The sequence below is a fragment of the Neofelis nebulosa genome, chromosome 10, assembly GCF_028018385.1.
Source record: "Neofelis nebulosa isolate mNeoNeb1 chromosome 10, mNeoNeb1.pri, whole genome shotgun sequence".
Lineage (NCBI taxonomy): Eukaryota > Metazoa > Chordata > Mammalia > Carnivora > Felidae > Neofelis > Neofelis nebulosa.
Window position 1 is genome coordinate 81,383,887 of NC_080791.1, and position 19,447 is coordinate 81,403,333.

General features: G+C 36.5%; 2 protein-coding genes across 5 annotated transcripts in view; one reads left to right on the plus strand and one right to left on the minus strand.

Moving 5' to 3' along the window:
* The window catches only part of ANO3 (anoctamin 3), a 427,436-nt gene that overhangs the window by 347,111 nt on the left and 60,878 nt on the right, over nucleotides 1-19,447 (plus strand). For all 3 annotated transcript variants that reach the window (XM_058688488.1, XM_058688489.1, XM_058688490.1), the window contains one exon: nucleotides 1,309-1,369. In XM_058688488.1, the coding sequence (XP_058544471.1) occupies nucleotides 1,309-1,369 (61 nt within the window). The remainder of the gene's footprint in view (nucleotides 1-1,308; nucleotides 1,370-19,447) is intronic.
* Nucleotides 633-14,636, minus strand: MUC15 (mucin 15, cell surface associated). Of its 2 annotated transcripts, none has more exons than XM_058688492.1 (4): nucleotides 14,415-14,636; nucleotides 7,006-7,736; nucleotides 4,843-4,992; nucleotides 633-2,735 (listed from the first exon to the last, which is right to left on the minus strand). In XM_058688492.1, the coding sequence occupies exons 2-4, from the start codon at nucleotides 7,697-7,699 to the stop codon at nucleotides 2,575-2,577; spliced, it is 1,005 nt and encodes a 334-aa protein (XP_058544475.1). In that variant the 5' UTR covers nucleotides 7,700-7,736; nucleotides 14,415-14,636; the 3' UTR covers nucleotides 633-2,574. The 2 variants fall into 2 exon arrangements, with proteins under 2 accessions (XP_058544475.1, XP_058544474.1); XM_058688491.1 differs by lacking the exon at nucleotides 14,415-14,636 and adding an exon at nucleotides 11,272-12,198.

Here is a 19,447-nt window from a genome sequence, read left to right on the forward strand (position 1 = left end):
GCAACAGCAGGTGTCTCCATGGGATGCCTTTGGAAACAGAAACGCTGGATTCCCCCACTGGGTGTAATTTTATGAGCACTGTAGGAGAATTTCTTTATGGCCCCTTTCTCTCCTGTACATAATATATAGTGATGACTCTTGTGAAAACCAACTCACATAACATTTTTAGAACTCCCAAACCTCATCATAGAAGTTCAGGGCCATCCAGGACATCTTGCACCTACCCACAAACCTTCGAAAGGAGCACAGGTGTTGTATAATGATATTTTCAGTAGCATTCTATCACAGGAAAACACACCCTACCTTTATCTGTTTTACATATCGTTTTGCAGAGTGTTCCAGATGTTACAATTAAAATACATATCAATATTGTTTTAATGCTCCCACTGACCAGTCTCTAGACTGTAGACTGAGCAAAACAAACGCCATTCTATTCCCACTTCCCTTATAATAATGTTCTTTTGCCCTTATTTGGCCTTTCTCTCCTGTGAGGATAGTATCCCTCTTCTCCCTATAGTTTCTATAGTATTTATATGACTGTCAAATATATATTGCCTTGGCTATACTGTTTTAATATCCCTCACTATAAGTATAGTGAGGGCATTATGCAAATGAAAAGAAGCAAAGGTAAGTTGAATTTGCAATTTATTAAAATCAATCTTTGCAACCATGAATATTGTATTCAGTAATACAATTTTTTGTTCTTTATAAAAATTCAGATAATGTCTGATTCAAAAAACTCGGACTATATCCTAAATCTTAAGTGATGTATGAAACTTCTTTAAAAAAAAACAACTCATAGCCACTATTGGACCCATGGCACATTCTGAAAGATGTCAGAAAGTAGGGATAGCACTGTGATACTTTCCACTGAAAGTTCTGGCTCATAGGTGGAATTCTTCATTTTGCAACTTCCTCAGTCCTGGACGTTTTGCTGACAGGAAGTGCAGCTAGGTATGCCTCAACTGAAAAGCTAACTTTACCTTGACCATCTATGCCCCACAAATACTTCCTCAGGGTACTAGAGCCACTTCTAAGCAGAAATTGAAGGTGAAGTCCAAAGGGAAGAAAAGGAAAGAAAGAAGAAAAGGGGGGAGGGGAATGCTGATCCCTTACATCTCCCCAAAGAGAAAATCATATGAAACAGTTTCAGGACCCATGAAAGGATCTCATATCTCATATTTACAAATCATAAAATAATGTGATTCCTTTTGGAAAAAAAAAATCATAGAATCTAAATGTAGATGGCAATCACTAGATTATTATAATCAATATGTGACTAATATTTTTGCTTTGTTTTCCATTAAGGTGACATATTTGTTTGATAATGGAGGAACGGTCTTCTTTGCTATTTTTATGGCAATATGGGGTAAGTAAGTTCTTCTGTTACTTAATTCCTGTTACTTAACTTCTGAGGCTACTGCTGTGTTTCTTCACACACACATGTGCAGGCACATACATGTCCATTTAACAGTGAGACCTCTTGCTTTGTTTGCCCTCTTCACACATTCAGTGCTTCTTTGGGAATTTAACTATTGATCTAATCCTCTAGTCCCTAAAACCTCAACCTTCCTATACTAAGAAGTGTATTTTTCCTGCCGAAGGTAGGTGGTAATTAAGAACAAACTTTAACATATGACTGAAAGATGTCATATGAATCCAAATGACACTTATTGTATTTCTGCTTGTAAAAGTGATGCTCAAAAATTTTTGTTTGTGTAATATTTCCATTCATCAATTTTTTAACCTTATACTTTATACACTTAGAGATACAGAATCTATTCCATATATGATCAAGCAATGATACCTAGTACATAATAAATCTTGCTCTTATTTAACATCTTAAAACTGTAAAAATTATGTACAAATATATGCTTTGGCTGACTTTTCCCCCCATGATTCTCATTGAGTCTTTAAAGCACCCAATTAATTGAGGCCTAAAATAAAACAGTTTAGAATTTCCCACTCTTTGAAGAGAAGTGATTCTTTTCCTGGTTAGGGTCAGTTTTCCAACCATGGCCCTGTTGAAGGCAATGTCATTGTCAACTTGGCAACTCAAGGGGCTTACCATGGATGTGCTGATATAGGAAAGCTAAATGTACTAGAGAACAATCTCTCACTCCTATTACTTTAATTTCCCAGGCACAGAAACTCTGTATACTCTTTCTTGTTTTAAGTCAAAATTAAAAATAAATTACTCTTCCATTGTTCCTTGAAGAGAGTGACAATCTTGATGTATGGCATTAGGAGTATAGGGTTAATTAAATTATCAGGCAGGGCAGTCATGGTGAAACTCTTTAGTTTCACCTGATTCCCACAAACGTTTCCTACTAACAATAAAATAGACCAAAATCCAAATTAAGGTTACTCAGTAGATGATTCAGCACAGCCAAAAATGGTAAGAAAGGAAACCTTTCAGATTATCGTCTATGTTTCTGCTACTAGTCTCTTGCTTTTATGGTTCTCCTTGGCACAGGCCACATGACAGTGATCTTGCTTCAGCTTTTGGAGGATGGGTTTGTGAAAAGGCTAGGATGTAGGTGATCATTTGCCGTCAGAAGCCTTTCCTCTGTTTTATACCGAGGTACGAAGTTGAGGTATGTCATCCATAGGAATGCCGTCACGTGCATTTTCTCGGCCTGCTGGCATAGATGAATCATTCATAGTTGAGTTATAATAACTAGAGTTCCCAAAACTCGCATCATAAGGTTCCGGTGCATTGTCTAATCGCAGAACTAAAAAAGTAACCAAAATATAATTATTTTATGGTAACAGTCTGGAGAATGCATGCTGAGGCATCTGCCAGACTACAGAAATTGTTCTAGATGAGTAGGTTAAGTACATCTGTTATATGGGCTTTTCAGATACTAGGTTTGAAATTTAAACGAGTGCATATTTTTCAATACACATTTCTTTCCAAGACTAAGAGAACAGTTTAACTTGTAAAATAATTTTGCTGCCAATGGACCAAAAATAAAGGAAATAAAGGAGAAATCACAACAAAAGGAGAGCAATACTTTTCATGAAGAAGTATAGACATATGTCTCATTGATTTTTGAATCTTGTGAATTTAAAGCATTGTCAACATGTTCAGAATTTTTGTTTCTGGTGCAAAAAATAATTTTTAAAAAGTGGAGAGCATTAATTTTAAATCAGAGTCATGATTTTACTAAGTGTCTCAGCATTTTTATGGTTGAGCCAGGGAAGATGGAGACAGAAGAAAACTATCTGTAAAAGCTTATGTTTCTTTATGATAGATCCTAGTTATCATGCACTTGACGATTCTGATTAACGTTATAAGAGATTATTTTTTACTTTTTTAACGAATAGCCAATTATTACTACCTTAATGATCTTGAGTTTATTTTCAAAGAGAACTTGGCATGTACTAGGTACCTTTAAACATTAAAGCAGTGACTAATTTCTAATTAGATTAGTGATCTAATTATTCATTTAGGTAGTCTCATATTCTAGCTATTCTTTAAGCCATCTGTTTACAAACTGGGTTCCTGGTAACCTGGGGGAGCTGTCTTGAAAGAGTAAAACTGGTGATATGATTGAGTTATTCCCCTCTGCCTCAATCACATCTTAAATTGTATCAGTTTGATAGACTGAGCTTTTGCTTCTGATAACAGATAAAGAAAAGATTCTGGTGTTAAGAAAAAAAAAAAGTTGGATACCCCTGTTTTAGAAATCCTATCCTTTAATTTGGAAAAGTGCCACTTTTTATTTTATATGGATTGCTGGAAACCCCCAGAATAGAATTAAGTTAAATTTTCAATTAACAGATTTGGTTCTGAAGATGAACAATATGTCAGTCGTGATCTGAACTTATTAAAATCAAAAGACTTTCTCAACAGGATGTACCAGGGGCATTTAACTAGTTTTTTGTTTTTGTTTTTGTTTTTGTTTTTATCATGGCAAGCATCCCTTATGTAAACCAGAAAACATATTTTTTTCCTGTAGTATTAAAAAAATGAATCAATCACTTGAAGTTATTTCGTTTCTATTCTAATTAGTATTATTGCATTAAGAACAAATTCAGTGCTTTATTCTTAGCAGATAAATTTCTTTTTCATAGATGCTATGGTTGGTCTTTGCTATCACATGAGTGAAAAATTCCTGAATTACTGTGACTTTATGTACCCAAATATACAACTCTTCATAGATTCTGTTTTAGAGACTTATTAAAATAATTGATTGAGGGCAACTGTATCTGTGTAAACTTTAGAAGAACTCCAAATTAGAATAAGTCATTGTTCAGGCGCACCTGGGTGGCTCAGTCTATTGAGTGTCTGACTCCTGGATTTCCACTTAGGTCATGGGATCAAGCCTTGTATCAGGCTCTTTGCTGAGTGTGGAGCCTGCTTGAGATTCTCTCTCTCTTTCTTTCTCTGTCTCTCTCCTCCTCAGTCCTCCCCACCCGCCAACCTCTCTAAAAAATAAATAAATAAAAACAATAAGTCATTGTTCAAATTCCTGCTGCTAAGAGATCCAACATGACAAAGAATGGCTTTGCAGTTATTGCTAACAACACTGGCCATTTTTTCCTTAATAGCATGCCATTATCTTCCAATTTTATAGACATGTTTCAGGTTCTGGGATTTGGTTTATTTAAAAGTAATTGTGATGCAATGAACCACAGTTCCAAATGGTTTCCAAATTCCACCCACAGGTCCATAATTATTTTGGTTATGGTCTTTGAGAAACAGAGAGAGATCATAATAAATCTTTGGTCTGTTTTTGTCATATGAATCTCTGAATCCCTTCTAGGTAAGGTAGTGAACATTATCATCCCCTTTTAAAACCACTGTATGTAGTGAAGTTCTAAAAGTTGTTTTACCTGGTTCGTTTCTGTCATCATAAAGTCGGCGATGGGAAAATGAATCTGTTTTCCTTTTTCCGCACAGCAAGTAGCCAACGAGACTAAGTAATGAAGCACCCAGAATAGCACCTAAAATGGCCCCAAATACTACTCCTGTATTTTTATTCTCTAGAGAACAAAGAAAAAATAATTAACAGATAAAGAAATAGAAAATAAATTTTCAAAGAAGAGAAATATATACATGTGGACTTTATAACAAAGACTGTTTAAACTATATATATATATATATATATATATATATATATATATATATTTAATTAGATAATGGTGATGTGTGTGTATATATATTTTATGGAATACTGAGTATTTGGGGTATATTGGCAAATATACCTCCCGATAAAACCACACTTCAAATTTTGAATTACCTTGAAATACTTCTTAGTTTTATAACTGTCTTCTTTCCTTTATAAACAACAATAGTACTGAAATGCCATGCGTATGCTCCATTAAGATCTGATTTCTCTATGGACTGCCATATTAAGTTTTTAATCAATTCTGAATCTCTAATGAACTTTAATGATGAAATGAACTTTGAGCTTGTTTCTATAATAATTGAAAAATAAAAAGCTAATGGGAATAAGTGGGTAATAGAAAATGAATCCACAAAACCCTAACAGAAAAGGCATTATAAGGAAAAAAGCAGTGTATCCTGATACAGGATATTTCCAGATACAACAAACAGATCATAAGCAAGATGTTTTCAATGTCTTGCATATTGAGAACAGATGTGTAGGTCTGGGGGTTCAAAATTTTACTCAATCATCCCTTTCACCAAGTACCCTATCTTAAACTAAGTTATCAATAAACTATGTAATGCTCCCTGAACTCATATTTAGTATATTGTATTTTCAGTTTAAAAAAAAAATTATTAAGTGGATAAAATTAGTTTTATTTATTAAGGGGTCTTATAAAGTCTGTAATTCTATATTAAAGCCCACTTATAAAAAAATTACCTATACATTGGAAGCTTTAGAGCAAAATTATTAATAAAATAAAAGTAAAGCAAAGTTAAGTAATTTTCTTTTGATTAAAGAGTAAAGGTAGGCATAAGTACTCAGCATTCTCAGTATATATATTGAGTGTAGACAGACAAAAGAGAGAGAATATTTATTAAAAATCTTTCTGATGTAATATCAGAGGGGATACGAATAAGAGTATGTGTTAAAATTATAGCTAAAATGAATATATGTGTACACAATGTATTAGTTGCAGTGCTATTTTAAAGCCTAGATTTCAGAATTTAAAACTTTTCCTGTAAGCTAACAACTTTCGAGTAGGAATGTGCATGTATGATTTTTTGTTTACATCATTAATATAATCTAGAAACAAGTTGTATTGGAAATCATTGAATTCATGGGGGAAAAAGTATTGTTTAAAAATTTCAGGAAAATAAACACTTGGTTAGACCTGAAAAAATAAAAGATTATGTATTTTTATTAAATATTAGATAACGTTTTGAAGCTTTACGTTTTAAAGCTTGGCATAATCCCTAAATGAATTATTAAAATGTTCCCATGAAACAATTTTCTTGTGACACTCACAGCTGTATTCAATTTTGATGGTGTTCATTAGGTACCAACTTAAAAATTCAGGAGGATCTTCTTTGGTTGAGTTTATTTACATGTAAAATATATATCAGTGTTCTTTTTTCCTGTGATTGTTCTGTGGTATCAGATAATTTATAAATTCATTTATTTCAATTTTCACATACGTATGTTTTTAAAGTTCAGTTGTATATTATTCCTAAAAGCATGGGAAATTTCAGGTAGCTTTCTAAGATACAGTGAAAACTGTTACCTAGCATCTCAAAACTGTACCACTACCTCAGTCTCTATTCCTTTTCAACCTAACCTCCTTTTAAATTTGTCCCACTGTCTCCTTACATTTCCATACAACAGTGACTAGTGCATGCTGACTTAAGCCCTAAAATCCCTTCACTATTTCCAATGAATATCATGGTCACCCCCTCAAAGTGAGAACCATGTCTGCTATTGCTGACTTCCTGGTTTTTTGTTTGTTTGTTTGTTTTTTTAATATGGCACATTCCTGAGATATAATCTACATGACTTAGTTCGAGATTCAATTTCACACAAAAAGAAAGTTAAATCCATTTATATTTACCTTCTTGGGGGTCTGATGTGTTTGAGAAGAGTTTCGAATTATTGGTAAACTTTAAGGTGGGCTGTAGAGTGGTTGTTTCTCGATAAGGAGTAAACCCTGCGAAGCTATCACTGGTTGTGGTGAGCCATTCATCTGGTTCCGTTATCATGGGGGACACAGACGTGGTGTTTGGTGCTGCAGGAAGGATGCTAACTGAAATGGAACTGTTGTCAGGAGTTTTCATGGTATCACTGGCTGAAGACCAAGTGAACTTTTCTGAAGATAGAGCAGATGTAGCATCGGGAGGTGCTGAGACAGGCTGAGGATTTTCATCTGCTATAGATGAGTTCTGAGGCAATTTAGAAACAAAGCCTTGGATCGAGGGAGGATTTGTGGGAAGCGTAGGCGTGGATCTTGGATTCCCAGAAAAGTTGTTTGTCAATGAATTGCCAAAGACCTCTGTTGTTCCATGGTTTTTATTTGATGGATCCCAAAGAGAGGAATTACTTGTCTTGGGATTGGAGGTTTCTCTATTTTCTTTATCTGAGCTTAAGTTTGCATCACTTTCCAAAGGAACAGATGCATTTTGCATCACTTTTAAGCCTGCTGCAATGCTTTGTGTTGTGTTTATTTCTGGACCTTCTTCCCCAAGGCTTCCAATTAGTAGTAAACTAAACATTTTTGAAATCAACAGAATTTTGGCTGAGGTCAACATTGTAGCCTTTTTTGGTACTGGTGTAATTAAGGGGAATCTGAAAGAAAAAAAGAACAAGCATCTGAATTATTCAACAAAATAGCAAATTTTTAAAAATGGATCTACATTTTTAAAGTGATGAGGATTGAGACACCTGGGTGGCTCAGTAGGTTAAGCATCATACTCTGGATTTCCGCTGAGATCATGACCTCACAGTTTGTGAATTCGAGCCCTGGGGCTCTGTGCTGATACGGAGCCTGCATCAGATTCTCTTTCTCCCTCTCTCTCTCTCTCTCTCTGTCTCAAAAATAAATAAACTTTTTAAAATTTTTAAAAATGTTTTTATTTATTTTTTGAGAGAGACAGAGTGCGAGTGGGGGAGGGGCAGAGAAAGTGCCAGACACAGAATACAAAGCAGGCTCCAGGCTCTGCCCCAGCTGTCAGAACAGAGCCTGTCGAAGGGCCTTGAACTCAAGAATGGTGAGATCGTGACCCGAGCCAAAGTCAGATGCTTCTCCAGATGAACCACCCAAGTGCCCCCCAAAAATCTTTTTAAGTGATAAGGATCTAGATACGTAACACTAAATTGATAATACCATACTCTTTGTTCTTAAAGTTTATTTTGTTTGGATTATGTACTAAAACTAGAGTGAGTTCTATATTCTGTATAATATTTCTTTCTTCTTTCTTCTAAGGAAGTGCCATGCCAAAACTTTGTCAAGCCATACACCACTATTCCACTATTTGAAAGATCATTTAGCTTGGGACAAGTTGAAATATATGTATGAACTATGAACATATACATAGAGTTCATATGTATATGGAATATTATAAATAGATTGTTAAGTAAAGCATTGTAAATATGGGACATGTAGAGCTGGCTGATTTGTTTAACCTATTTAAGAAAATATGTTCTTTATAAAGATGTAACTTGGAATATTTATGATGAAAATGATGTTGCTGATTGTACTGTATACATACCACTTTCAAGTGAATCAGTCAGGAAATCCACTTGAAAATATTTCACTAGCACCTAATCTGAATTATTTGAATTTGAAATTAATATCCCTTTTTTGACAATACTTTTAACTTCATGATGCCCTTCTTCCTATGAATCTCAAATTAGGGAAATTCAGAGAGACTTTTAGATTTTAGGATATTTTTTCCTTGTATCCCCTTACTGTGTAAATGAAGAATCTGGCTGGGAGCATGTGTGGAAAAATGATGGTGCCAGATAGTAGCAGAGTTGGGGGTTGAAACCCTTGTACAGTTCTCTTATCCAGGCATAATCTTCTGCCTCTGAAGTGTGGAAATGCCATAGTTCACAGATAGCAGGATATAGGGACAAGGTTTTAAAATTAGATTTATATTAAAATTCTGACTTGCATTATGGATAACCTGTGAAAAATAATCACATAATAAGCATCATCATAATAATCATATTGACCTCACAATGGTGTTCTGAAGAGTGAAGATTTAAGTACAAGTACCTTAAACAATACCTGACCTAAAGTAAGTAGCTAATAGACATTAACTTCTATTTTTTTATTATTAGAATATAATTTCTGTGTCTTACATTTCAAAGGGTTTGCAATTTCGTCTTACTTGATCCTCACAATATCCCTGGAGACCAAAAAAATTATGCTTGTAATATCTTCATTTTGCATAGGAAGAAACTGAGGTTCAGAGTGGCTAGTAATGAAAACTAGTAAATGGAAGAGTAGCACTGAAATCCAAGACTACTGACTCCAACCTAATTAGATGCTAAAATTTGAAAGATCGTTAATATTAAAATATTCTTTTAAAAACATTAGGCTATTCCTCCTCAAACGATAGAGTCTGAAAACTGATATCCTGCTCTTTGAATTGTATCTTAGAGCTTATTTTTCACTAACAGCATCCAGGGTAGGGAGGTGCAACTGCTATTTTTAAGGTCCAGTATTACCTACCTGCCTTTTTTTGTTATTTTAAGGCTTATTTATTTATTTGAGAAAGAGTGTGTATGTGTGTGTATCTGTGTGTGTGTGTGCGTGCGCGCGCGCATGGGGGAGGGGCAGAGAGAAAGGGAGAGAGAGAATCCCAAAAAGGCTCCACGTTGTCAGCACCTAGCTGGACACGGGGCTCGATCTGATGAACCATGAGATCATGACCTTAGCCGAAATCAAGAGTCAGATGCTTAACCAACTGAGCCACCCAGGCTCCCCACCTGCCATTTCTTAAGAGTGCTTCCAGAAATTTTTGTAATTATTTTCAACCTTAATAATTTTTTATTAGGGTTTGAGGAGCCTCAATGTACTCCCTCTGATTTTCTTTTAAGTGCCCTCTCCCTGATTAATAGTACCTTACATAGTGGTACAATTTAAGTATATTTATACTACATCCTGATATATATATTTTTTCAAAAGCTTTTAGTAATTAGTTCATACCTGTGGATTTCTAAGGCTTTACAAATATATGCCATATCTTATGCTTATCACTTAAAAAAATTCTACTTAAAAACCTAGGCAGACAGGAAGACAAGAATATTCATAGGAGCATTATTTATAAATGTCTCCAGCCTAAACATCCATCAGTAACAGATCAGATAGTAAATTGTGAAAATTAACAAACTAGAGCCATGTACAACAGAGGTGATTATGACAAATGTAATGCAGAGCTCACAATGCCAGTTGTAGTGTGTGATTTCGTGTATGTAAAATTCAAAAACAAGTAAAAACTGTCAAAAGTTTTTAAAAGAATGTTAAAAGTCAGGAATGTGGTTACTTGTGGGAAGGAAAGAGACAGTACTGATTAGGTAGCCATGGAAGGGACTTCTGAATGCTTGTGATACTGTCTCTTAACCTGGTAGGGATTACCTAGGTGTTTATATTTGTGATACTGTTTATTTATATTTTTCACATTTCTGTGATAGCCAAGAAAATGGGTATAGGTCCTAAAAATGTTAACATAATTGGAAAACATATTACTATTATGCATTTATTAAATCAGATGCTTCACATGTTTTCTCATTTAATTCTTACCCAAACCAATCAAACATACAATGAGGAAAGGATTGTCAATCCTGTTTTACACATAATTAAGTGGGGCATTAAAAATGTAAGTAATTGTGACCAAGACCACAGAGCTAATGACTGAGAGATAGGGTTAGGACTCAAACCTCAGTATTAAAGCTAGTAATCACTCAACTGTGTAAAAGAAGTTACAAAGGAATATAGAAACTGGTTTCAAAAGGATCTAGAATTCAGCTGCTTTTTAGAAAGTTTTTCCCACCAATATATTTTTAGCACCGCTTCTCCAAATTGTATTATTTTACCCAAAGTAGTTTATAATACCATGACTGTAAACACTAGAAAACAAGGGCCTTCTACCTTAAGTACCTCTCAAACACACTAAATACACTTTTATCCCAATTTAAGAAAATGCCAGCAATCGTCTCTATGGTTCTGGGTGAACACCTTTAGCATATAGTTTACACATTAACAAAACACAAGTTCTTATCCCCAGGACCTTTAGTTTTCACCAACACATTATTAAATGGATGCTCCACCTGGCACATTTAAAATACAATTCAGTTTAGTTTTAGAAATACTTACATGTATCTTTTCAGAAACATCCTTCTGTGAACTCTGCCAGGTTCATAGCAAACATTATAACCTTTCTCATTATCTAATTCCAGTGGTCTGATTTCTTTACGAATTATACTTAGCCACCCATTGTGTCATTACTATACATTTTGACTTGCTTTCCCTACACCTAGGCTTTCTGGTTATTTTTTCGTCCTAATGAAGTGGTGGTCAGAGGGGAAAAAACAGCCCTTAGCTGTTCTAATTTTCTCATGTTACATGAGGAATGAGCTTTCACTCCCTTCCCGTAATGAGAATCCACGTATCAAGAGTCAGCAAAGTGAGTTTTGTTGTTCCTGACTCACTTTGTAACATTGAACCACCAAGGGGATCTCTCTACCCTTTACCCAGCTTTTGACTGTAACTTGAAAACCTAAGGTATCAATACCCCAAATGAGCCAAGGCTTCTGTTACTGCCTATAATTTATCTCGAGGGAAAAGAAAGAGAAGAGAGAGACGATGTATGTTGTGAATACTATTTACAGTTTATTCCAGTTTTGGGTAAGGCTTTCACCAGAATCAGTTTATTCCTGTTGTCCCAGCCTGAAGCAGAGGACACTTCACTTCTGCTCCTTGTTTTCCAAGAGAAACAGTTTACACCTCTCACTCAGGTCCCTTCATCTTAAAGGGATAGAAGTAGGCAGGAATAGAAACCATCAGCTCTTCAGAATCCCAGGCCTGGGTTTTTGCTGGAGAAAAGACTAGGAAATGTCGGTTAAGTTCGACCCCATTCTGACTTAAACCAGACACACTGTAAGCAGCAAAATCTAAAGGAGGTGATACAGGCGCTCTGAAGGGCAGTAAAAGAAATCTGTGCTCTTTTTCTTTGCACTTTTTTCTCAGCCTCTCTCCATCTGTAGAGTTTAAATATTTAAACTGTGCTGTGTCCTTGTTATGTGAAGTTATGCTGGATGATGGTTGGTGTCATCCAGGTGCCCTGTGGAGGCAGACAGAGATGGGACGACAGAAAATACAATCGTAGAGCAAGAGCAAATCGGGAGAACCAGGTAGCATCATTCCCCCTCCCGGTCTTTGTCCCTTCTTGCCCCTAGGTGGGAACTCAGGAGAGGAATTTGGAGACTGTATAACACAGGAACTGAGCTAAGACCATTACAAACTTGAAAAACCTCTAAGACTAGAATTATTATACAGGGAAGAGAAAAAGAGAGGAGGATTTCCTTCCACTTTGTGATACTTGAAACACAGATTCTAAACCTGTCTGTATATATTGAACTATTTTTATCATTTCTGGTAGTTAACAAATTTTAAAATATGCTTTCAGAGAGTATGAGTTTCACTTTTTAAAAAATAATTATGGTACGCAGAGAAAATGAACAGTTTTCTCCCCTGTTTTTTGGTGTTGGCACTAGAAAGTGGTTTCACATTTGAATTTTGTATGGAGGGCTGCAGAGGTGGTGGGAGAAAATGGCAACCGTGTCCATTGAGGGAAACAAATTCACACTGTGCATAATTTTGCTTCCCCTTAAATGCATAAAGTCATTATTCTGCCCAGTCTTCCTGTTGTAACTGAGTCATACCCATTTTATACCAAGCTTTAAAAATAAGGAGGTACCCTGCGAGGTCCACCTACACAAGGGAAGAGAAATGCTAGTTACTCTAAACTCAGTCAAAATCCAACTGTTAAAGGACAGCGTTAGTTCAGGTACACGAAGGGGATAATAGAAAACCTGGATTCTGCTGTGAAATAACTAAACAATACTTGGACTGTGCTTCTTCTCTCTCGGTTGCTTTTGCTTGTTTCTTATTATAGATCTCAGGCTACAGATTAAGACAGATGGGTTTTGTTTGTCTTTGTCCTAGGAAATTCAGTCTGACATGCAGCCAATAACCCAGGCAGACCCTGAGTGTTACTCTTGAGTGGCCTTTACAATCTTCAACAGTATTTGCCGTTCCTAAATGAAAGCCACAATAAATGAGGACCTAATAAACTATGCTCCTAGAAATGCCTCTTTTATAAAAGGGTTTTGAGAAGTCTTAGTAGCCAGAACGGAGGATTGTACCTGAGGACCTTAGGGCGTATCATTTACTTTTATTTGATTTAAAAAGAAAAGAAAAACATGACTTTTCCTTTAGGAAAAAAAAAATTCAAGTTTGTGAACATAATTCTAATTAAAAGACTGGGGTATGCGTAAATCCAGGAAAAATATTTAGGTCACGATCCCAGCTCACGTGAGCATTCTTAGTCATAAACTTCAGTGCTGAAATAAATAATTAGGTGGAAGAGTATCAATCTTAGAAAGAAAGACTGTCTCCAAAAGAAATATTCTGGACCCCAATTCCCAAGCTTGGGGTTTTCAGCCTTCTGTTACATTTCACTGTCTGTAGAAAATGCCTCAGTAGATCAAATAGAAAGGGCTAAGCAGTAAATAAGCATCCCTTTAATTAAAGGAGCCTTTTACACAACCACAAACTGAAAATAATTTTAAGGAACTTTATCCACACCTTCATTCCATAAGATGTGTTCTGAAGCAACTGACTTAACAACGTTTTAGGTATACAGTGACTGCCGGCCGTAAGCACATAGCATGTTAAGTGAAATAGTTTACATACACAACGTTTTGCCAATTTTTTTGATTAATAAAATCCTTGGAAAGATATACAGAAGCCTGTAATTCAAAGATTGTTCTTCAAAACCTGTCTTATTCTAGTACTTTAGCAAGAACCTTAAAGCCAAAATGCATAATTAAAATCTAAGTAATCAGTTTACATTCTTGCCATTTCCACTTTAGACATGTTGAAACTTTTACTAAGATCTGATTTAAGGAAACTCTCCCTTGTATTCATGTACATTTTAAGTGAGGTTTTTATTTAACTCTCCAGCTGGTTCATCATGTAGCAAATTTGGCAGTAATTGGAAAAACTAAGTCACTTGGTGCAAATGCTCATTTGGAAGGTGATTACTTAACAAAACAACTACCTGTTTTTTCAAGGATCTCCGTAACTACTTGCCAGAGTGGCAAAAGTTGAGCCTGCTTTGATTCTCTTTGGTAAATAAATGAGGGGGGGGCGGGGAAGCAAAGGGAAAAAGTAAGGGAGAGAGAGAGAAAGAAAGAGAGAGAGACAGAATCCCAGGCAACCCAGCACACCCTTACCTTCAGGTTTTGGAGGTATTTACAAACAGGAACTAAAATATCACAGACAGCTGTCCTGGCTGCAACACGTCTGCCGAGGATTAGAGAAAGCAGAGGGGTGAAGTATGACAATGTCCCACTGGGCAGGAGGGTGTCAGAAACAAAATTTGGTGGAGCTGGCCCAATCTTGCTTGTGTAATAGAGCACCCAAGAACCTGACTGACCTGCTTCTCAGCTGTCAGCATGAAGATATCACCTCATTCAGGCCTTAAAAAAAAAAAAGCCCAACCCTCCAGCTTTCATAGGTTGGTCCATTTTGACTTTGAGGCAGGCTGGGTCTCTTGAGCGGTGGCAAACCAGGGGTCATCTGTTTCCTGCCCCAAATGAAAAAAAAAAAAAAAAAAGGGAGAAAGACTTTGGTAATGTCCCTTGGTGTATCAGGAATTTCTGGCACATGCTGGCTTCCCCCTTTGCAGGTGAAGACACCAAAATGACTCATGGCCTGCACCTGTTGCTTTGTGCAAGTCCTATGATGTTTTCTTAGATCATAAACAAACCTGTCTTTCTCATAGTAGGGTACCAAACACCTGAATGGAGAAAACGTGGTGCGAGCAGTAGTGAGGGGCCTCATGTGCAGGGCACCAGTCGGTCACTTAACACAAAGTGAAAGAATGTGTATTGGCATCCTTGAGAAAGCTGTGAAGCATTTGGTTAGAAATAACCACCGGGACTGAAATGGGCTTTCTTGCTGACTTTAGGAGTTTGGGGAGAATGGCCACACAATCCTGAGTAATCCTGAGAGCCTTCACGTTTAAGTAGTTTCCATCCTGTGTTCTCTTTGCTTTTACTCTCAATTTAGAAGCTGAAGAGTTTCAGAAGTGCCCGGGCAATGTTTGATTAAATACGGGAGTTGAATAACAACCTGGCATGCTTCCTTCACTTCCTTCCACGGCTTATGAAAGGGAGCCGAGTGAAACTGTAGTTTCTGGGATATTCTGCACACCAGTATTTGGGGGCCAGCGCCAAGGCCCGTTGAGCTCAGTATGCCTAAGTTTCATGCTTAGTTTCTGTTGTTCAAGGAGATAGGGTTCCAACTGCTGAGAGAGAAAATGAAACTTTAGCTGAAGTACAGGAGCTTCAAATTGAATGCAAAGAATCTACCCAGTTAATTGGCCCGGGAGAGAACAAGGTAACGCTATAGTTTTAAATTTTCTGAAGCCCAAAGGCCCCTTCAGAGTTTCATTAGGAATTAAGCCAACCCCTAAAAAACATTCCCTCAAAAGATATTTAAGCTGTATCTGCACTGGTATGAAGAAAAGCAAGTTAAATTAAATCAAGCAACTGGTTACTGAGCAATAGCTTAATAGAATTCATTTGGTTATTTTCAGATTAGTCAGTTACTAGGAAAAAATCCAACTGAAAAAATATTTTATGTCTATTGAGAGAACTGAACATGATTTGGCAGGATTGGGTGTGCCATACCCGTAGGGATTTTCCTAGATATGTATATGAATATCATTACCACTTTCTGACTTGACCATAGTAATTATGGCCTATACCAGGCATGGAAATTATAAGGTACTTCTGCTATACCTGTCTGCTTTCACGGTGTAAGAGTCAAAGTCATCTCCCATGACCCTCTTTTCTGGAGACTCTACCTATGGCCTCAGATACCTCTTCATCACTGCTCTCCTGACAGCCATCACCAATTGATTAAAATGACCCCGGATGTAAACCCTATTTACCCTTCCTGTCATGAGCACATCTGGAAGTAAAGTCATAACATAAAAATAATGCATATATTTAACACCTCAGTGGTTACTTAGCTCACTTGGTTGTGATTAGAAATCTTTGTGAAATCACCTGAGCTGGAGTTAAAATGTAATTTCTTGCCAAACAAACAAGTCTCCATGAGATACATTTCCAGGTATACACCATATTCTAGGTAAGACCAATCCCATTTGGCCCTCGTTTCTCCAGAGGGACTCAACAGCCGTAAGAGACAATTAGCTGGCACTTTTATTAGCCAAGCCAGCTGAGATGACACATTGTGTGATGCCCTACCTATTTTTTTTTGTACTAACCTACTATGGTACCTTTCATCTGGCACTCTCCAATTGCTTCCCACCCATTAGGTCTCGTAATATATACTGGAAGAAGCAAACCTTTGTTTGTCTGAAATGGTAGAACTGATAACAAGTGGAGTTTCTAGAACACGAAGTTACATTATTGTCACCGATGGGTCGGAAAATGGAACCAGAATGTAGCTTGGGACCATGCCTCAAATAAAATTAAAAGATTTCTCTGGATCCAAAATATAAAAAAGATATTTTATTTGTATAAAAAAGATATATACAAATCCTATAGCATCACATGCCTGATGCTGATGTCACACAAAGGAAATTTTTTGCAATAGATCATTAATAGCAGGTTCTGAGTTTGAAACAAGATATAAATTGAATTTATGTTTTGTCTCTCCCTAGGGGCATGGGCACTTTAAGAAAAAGAAATACTTGAATAATAATTAAACAAGCAGCATCATGGTTATATTATTTGAGGATAATTTAATGATATTCTTCAGAGATACAATGGAAATTGATGACTGGGAAATTCCTTATGGTTGATAACACTAACAATTGTTTAATATAAGCTTATTTTTTTTTCCTGAGTCATATGGCATTATAATATGATCTTCTTCATTTAACTGTATCTTTACGGAAAGATTAAGTGCTCCATTTTGTTGCTAAGGACATTCTACAACAATGTCCTTTGTTAAGTAGAAGTTGTGAAATAGCATATACATATATGCAGGTGTACATACTTGTATGCATACTTACATAAACCGGGAGCTAGGGAAGGTTGTAAACACCTGATTTAAGAAAACCCTAATAAATCGGGGCGCCTCTCCCCTGCCAGTTCCATCAAAGGGGAAAAAAGCCAGAAAGAGAGTGGGGGGTATTGCTAAAAGATGATGGAAACACTTTAAAAACAAACACTACCTCCTTAGAGCATTACCACTGCCGGCATGGTCTGCCTATATTACCAGACTTTATAAGCATAAGGTAGCCCTACTGAATCTTTATTCAGTGCCAGAACTCTGAGGCTGTCCCTCTGGCTGGGTACTCCTGGCTCATAATCACCAAGAGAGAAGCATGCATGGTAGGAAAGGCTCAAGATACCAAGTCATAATTTCCTTGTTGAATCCTGGTTTTGCTACTTACTGGTTTCATGAGCTAGCCTGATCACCATCATATTTCCAAGACTGCTTTCTTATTTGTAAAATAGAAAGAGTGCCACCTACCTCCTAGTCACCTGTGGGGAGTCGATGAGATAAGGTAGGGAAAGTAATTCTGCATTACCTGACACTTAGTAGGACTCCATTGGTCCTAACTATAATAATTTTTGTTTAGAGATGGTAGAAATTAAAGGTTCAGCACCAATGCGAATAGAAGTCGAGATGATTCCAACTAAGCATGGAAACATGCTGAATTATTTTGTGTTCATGTCCATACCTTGGCACATAGTAAATATACTCAGTAAATGATAATTGCATGAAAATGAAATAATTTTTCTCCAATTTTAATTGATTTTTTTTCCTGACAGAGAGGCTTTCCACGGTCACCTTATAAAGTCTACAACCCTCCTTTCTTGACCTATTCTATCTCCTTTCCCTGCATTATTTTACCCATACCATTTATCACCATTTAACATCCCCTATATCTTATTTTTGCTGTTTATTGTCTGTTCCTGTACTAGAAAACTCATGAAAGCAAGCATTTTTTGTCTGCATTCTCAGTTGCTTTATCCACAGAGCTAGAGTAATTCCTTTAACAGACTAAATTCTCAATAAATGTATAAATGAATGAATTAAATAAGTATATAAACAAATGAATATAATTAACAATAATAACAAAAACAGTGAAAATAGTAAGTATAAGACATCTGTAAACTCACTTTTCCTCTACCTAGGATATTCTTCCAATTGTTGGCTCATTCAGATATGAAATCTGCTTTCTTTTTTCACTTGAGGATAGTTCTTGGGCATCTTTGTATGATTGTACATGTACATTATTGAACAGTTTGCTTCAGCAAACAATAAGAGTTGGTGGATAGTTTGTGGGAAAAGTTCATTTTAACTATGTGTTCATAAATCTTCTGTTGTAGCAGGTGAGAGTGTAGACGTTATTGCACAGAAGTGTAGATAATTGTGGGTAGATGTGGTTTGGTGGGTAATTTTTTCTGTATACTTTTTTTGATGTTTATTTATTTTGAGAAAGAGAGAGAGAGAGGGCATGATGAGCAGGGGAAGGACAAAGAAACCGAGAGAGAGAATCCCAAGCAGGCTCCAGGCTTTCAGCCCAGAGCCCAATGTGGGGCTCAAACTCACAAACCATGAGATTATGACCTGAGCTGAAATCCAAGAATCTGATGCTTTTAACAGACTGAGCCACCCAGGCACCTCAGTACACCTTATTTATAATAATGAGGTGGACAGCAAAATTGCAACTGAGAGTGTTAGGAGTGTATGTGCTAGATGTTAAAAGGGAAAAGAGAAGGTATGACAGCATGACACAAGTCCAGTCAAATCATTAATTTAAAACAAATCAACTCCCCACAGCATACCTATGTTTTCCTCCAGTGATGCTGGTGTGCATGAATACAGATAGACAGGAGCGTGTGCGTGGATACAGATAGACAGGATACAGATGGAGCGTTGGTTTTAACTAGGGTCTGATAAAACTATGAGTTTATGATAAGCTGAGACGAGAGTCAGAACCCTGAGGGTATACACAAGTGGGTGAGTATAATGGCAGACGATTAGAATCATAAAGAGGAAAGTGAGGGCACAAGGGAAGGAAAGGACAGTCAAAATATAATGGGCTGAGAACTGAAAAATCTTGGTCAAGTCAATGGATTGAAAATCTGAGTCAAAGGATTATTGGAATTGGAGGTTTTGGAGAGTAAGCTAGGAGGATGGAGCTGATAATTGGAGATTTTAGAGAGTTTGCAGTCATTGATCAAAAGTATGCTATGGGAGTACATGAGTGAAATAG